The 3335-nt window shown below is 36.4% G+C and overlaps 1 protein-coding gene across 1 annotated transcript; it reads left to right on the top strand.

The window, feature by feature from the left end:
* Positions 1–547: 547 nt before the first annotated feature.
* Positions 548–3086, top strand: LOC104087650 (uncharacterized). The gene is made up of 2 exons (XM_070195149.1): positions 548–800; positions 1563–3086. The coding sequence occupies exons 1-2, from the start codon at positions 787–789 to the stop codon at positions 2290–2292; spliced, it is 744 nt and encodes a 247-aa protein (XP_070051250.1). The 5' UTR covers positions 548–786; the 3' UTR covers positions 2293–3086.
* The last annotated feature ends 249 nt before the right edge of the window (positions 3087–3335 follow it).

Below are 3335 nucleotides of genomic sequence, written 5' to 3'. Positions count from 1 at the left end.
ATCTTTAAGATGAATTACACTTACCTCATTTTCTTTATCAGATTCTCTAATGGCCATAAGTGCTTGTTCATCCCCATCATCACCATCACCTGAGGTTTCTCCCCACTACAAAAAATAGCGTTTTGCGACAAGAGGTACTCCATAGCTAAATAACGACGAATTAGCGATGAATTTTGTACTTTGTCGCCAAATAAGCTACAAAATAATTCGTATCAAATATAGTGGCGGAGTAGCGACAAAAACTTATATTCGTCGCTAAAATATTAACGCCTTTATTTTACCTACAAAATTAGCGACGAAAGTTGGGCGACAAAAATTATTAAAACATAGCGACAGATTTAACGTCAAAAAATTCCGTCGCTGCATTCATTTTACTTATCAAGACATTCGAAAGTTAGCTGCGACAAAATATTCCGTCTCTAATTTCCTTAAAATAAAATTTCATTAATTATTATTAGCGACATAAATTAGGTCTGTCGCTATTTCCGTTGCTAAAATTGTCGTCCTAAAAATGAAATTACCCTAGTTAAAAGACATTCCAACAATTAGGGCACAAACACGCTCACTTTCTCTCCTCTCTATCAGACTCTCACTTTCACTCCTCTTCAACAATGTGAGTTTCTTTCTTTAAATACAAAAAAAATGGGCGCGAAGCTAGGGTTAATGTCTGAAAAATAGAAGAAAACTTTCGAAATTGCAAAATTTTTGCTGCAAAAATCTAAAATTCGAAGTCGTGTGTTTGCATAATTCTGAAATTCGTAGTCGTGCGTTGATTTTAGGGATTGTATGTCCTTGATAAGGTAAGCTTTTTTGTGATTTCATTTATGTATTGTAGATCTGGGCGAGAATCATGTCCATCCTGTCTTGTGCTTTATTTTGGTGTTTTCTTTTCAAAGTTTCTCCATATTTATTCCATATTTTCTCTACTCTTTGTTATTGTTTTTCCCCTCGGAATACTGTTTTTCTTATTAAAGAGAACTGTTGGTAATTTCATTTGCTTTCAATGAGCTTAACGTGCTTTCTCTTGGAATATGACTGGAACTCGTGGTGTTTTGTGTAAGAATTTTCATTCACCTCTTAACTTGATCATGTGTTGGATTAAAGTGAGGGTGGCTGGGTGTTAAGATATGTTGGTCATCTTCTTTCATGTCTTAAGATTGGAAATAAGTTAGATGTTCTTGATAAAAATGGTCACTTCCTGTCATGCCTGAAGTAAAATCGAATTGATTAAATTTTGTATGTATGTTGGTTCAATATCGTTGGGTGTCCTTGATTAGATCAATGGCTCTCTTTGAATTGTCGTTATAATTCTAGAATCACGGGGTATTAGACCATTTTTCACATGAGTTTCAATTTGCAGAAGGTTTGTTGGCCACTTAATCTTCATGACTTCTATGTTTAAATTAACTGTAAGCATCCTTAGTCATAATGTGAAATTATAGAGGAGCTCAATTGAAAGCGAATGAAATTACCAGGAGTTATCTTAGTGTTAATTGTTAAGTGTTAATTGAGTCTTATTAAATAAAGAACTCTAAGTTCTTATTTATTTTAATATTAAATAGGAACATGGACAATCTAGAGCGTGATTGGATGTACAAAAGGTTGGATGGCCGAGGGGGTATTAATTCAAGTTTCATAACTGGTGTGAACAAGTTTCTCCAGTTTGCTTGTTCTCAACGCAATCGCATGAGTGGTGACAATGTTAGATGTCCATGTAAAAAATGCCACAACATTAAATACATAGATGTTGAAACTGTTAAATTACACCTTTATCAGTATGGATTTGTTGAGAACTATTTTCTTCGGAAGTATCAAGGAGAAAAAAATGTGACTGGTGAGATGTCTTCTAGTAGTGATTTGCATGGTGGCGCTCAACCTGAATCAGGATATGAGAATCCATATCGACAAATGGTCTTGGATGCATCTGGACCCAATTTTGGTCATGGTTTGAGCTGGCAGTCTTATAATAATATTGAACCTGAGTCTTCTTATTCTTATGAACCTTCAATGGAGGCGGAGCCTAATCCTTCAATGGAGGCGGAGCCTAATCCTTCAATGGAGGAGGAGCCAAATCTTGAGTGCCAAAGGTTTTATGATTTGCTACAGGCCGCTGATGCAAAATTATACCCTGGTTCTTCCCTCTCTCAACTCGCATTAGTTTCCAGGATGCTAAATATTAAAACTGAGAATACTTTATCACAAAGAGGTTATAACCAAATGATACAATTGTTGAAAGAGGCTTTACCAGAAGATAACACATGCTTGATAACTAATATGAGACCAAGAAGCTAGTGCGTAGCTTGGATTTGCCAGTTGAAAAGATCGATTGTTGTAATTCTGGATGTATGTTGTATTGGGGTGTATATGAGGACCTCACATATTGCAAGTTTTGTGGCCACCAGAGGTACAAACGTCGTGTCGGTTCTCGTAAGAGGAAATTAATCCCTTACAAAAAAATGTATTATTTTCCTTTGATTCCTAGATTGCTGAGATTATATGCATCTCATGCTACAGTCGTTGATATGAGATGGCTTCATGAGCACATACAAGAGGAGGGCATAATGCGTCATCCATCAGACTCTAAGGCTTGGAAGCACTTCAACGAAACTCATCCCTTTGCCTGCTGAACCAAGAAATGTGAGGTTGGGATTATGTACTGATGATTTTCAGCGCTTTGGTCATTCAGGGAGGAAATACTCTTCATGGCCAGTGATTGTAATTCCATACAATTTGCCTCCAGGGATATGTATGAAAGAGGCATACATGTTCTTAACTATCATTGTTCCATGGCCAAACAACCTTAAATAAAAAATTGATGTTTATCTACAACCTTTAATAAAGGAATTGACCTTGTTGTGGGAGACGGGTGTAGAAGCATTTGACATCTCAAAAAAACAAAATTGTCAATTAAGGGCCGCTTTGATGTGGACAATCAATGACTTTCGAGCATATTCTATGTTATTTGGATGGAGTACTATCGGTAACTTAGCATGTCCTTATTGTATGGAGGAAGCACAATCCTTTAGATTACGTCATGGTGGGAAAACAACTTGGTTTGACAGTCATAGAATGTTTCTTGACCAAAATCATCCGTTTATGAGAGATCGTAAAAACTTTCGTAAAGGTCAGAAGGCTACCACCACCCCTTAGAACAGGAGAGGAAATCGTGAACCAAACTTGTGAGTTGGGAATGAGGAAAGTAACTGAGCTAGATACACAAAAAGTTAATGGGAGAATTTCTAGATCTTGTAGATGGAAAAAGAGAAGCATCTTTTGGGATTTGCTTTATTGAAGTTCTAACATGATCCGACATTTTTTATGTCATGCATATTGAG

The sequence above is a fragment of the Nicotiana tomentosiformis genome, chromosome 2 (genome assembly GCF_000390325.3).
Source record: "Nicotiana tomentosiformis chromosome 2, ASM39032v3, whole genome shotgun sequence".
NCBI lineage: Eukaryota > Viridiplantae > Streptophyta > Magnoliopsida > Solanales > Solanaceae > Nicotiana > Nicotiana tomentosiformis.
This window is presented reverse-complemented; position numbering and strand designations above follow the sequence as displayed.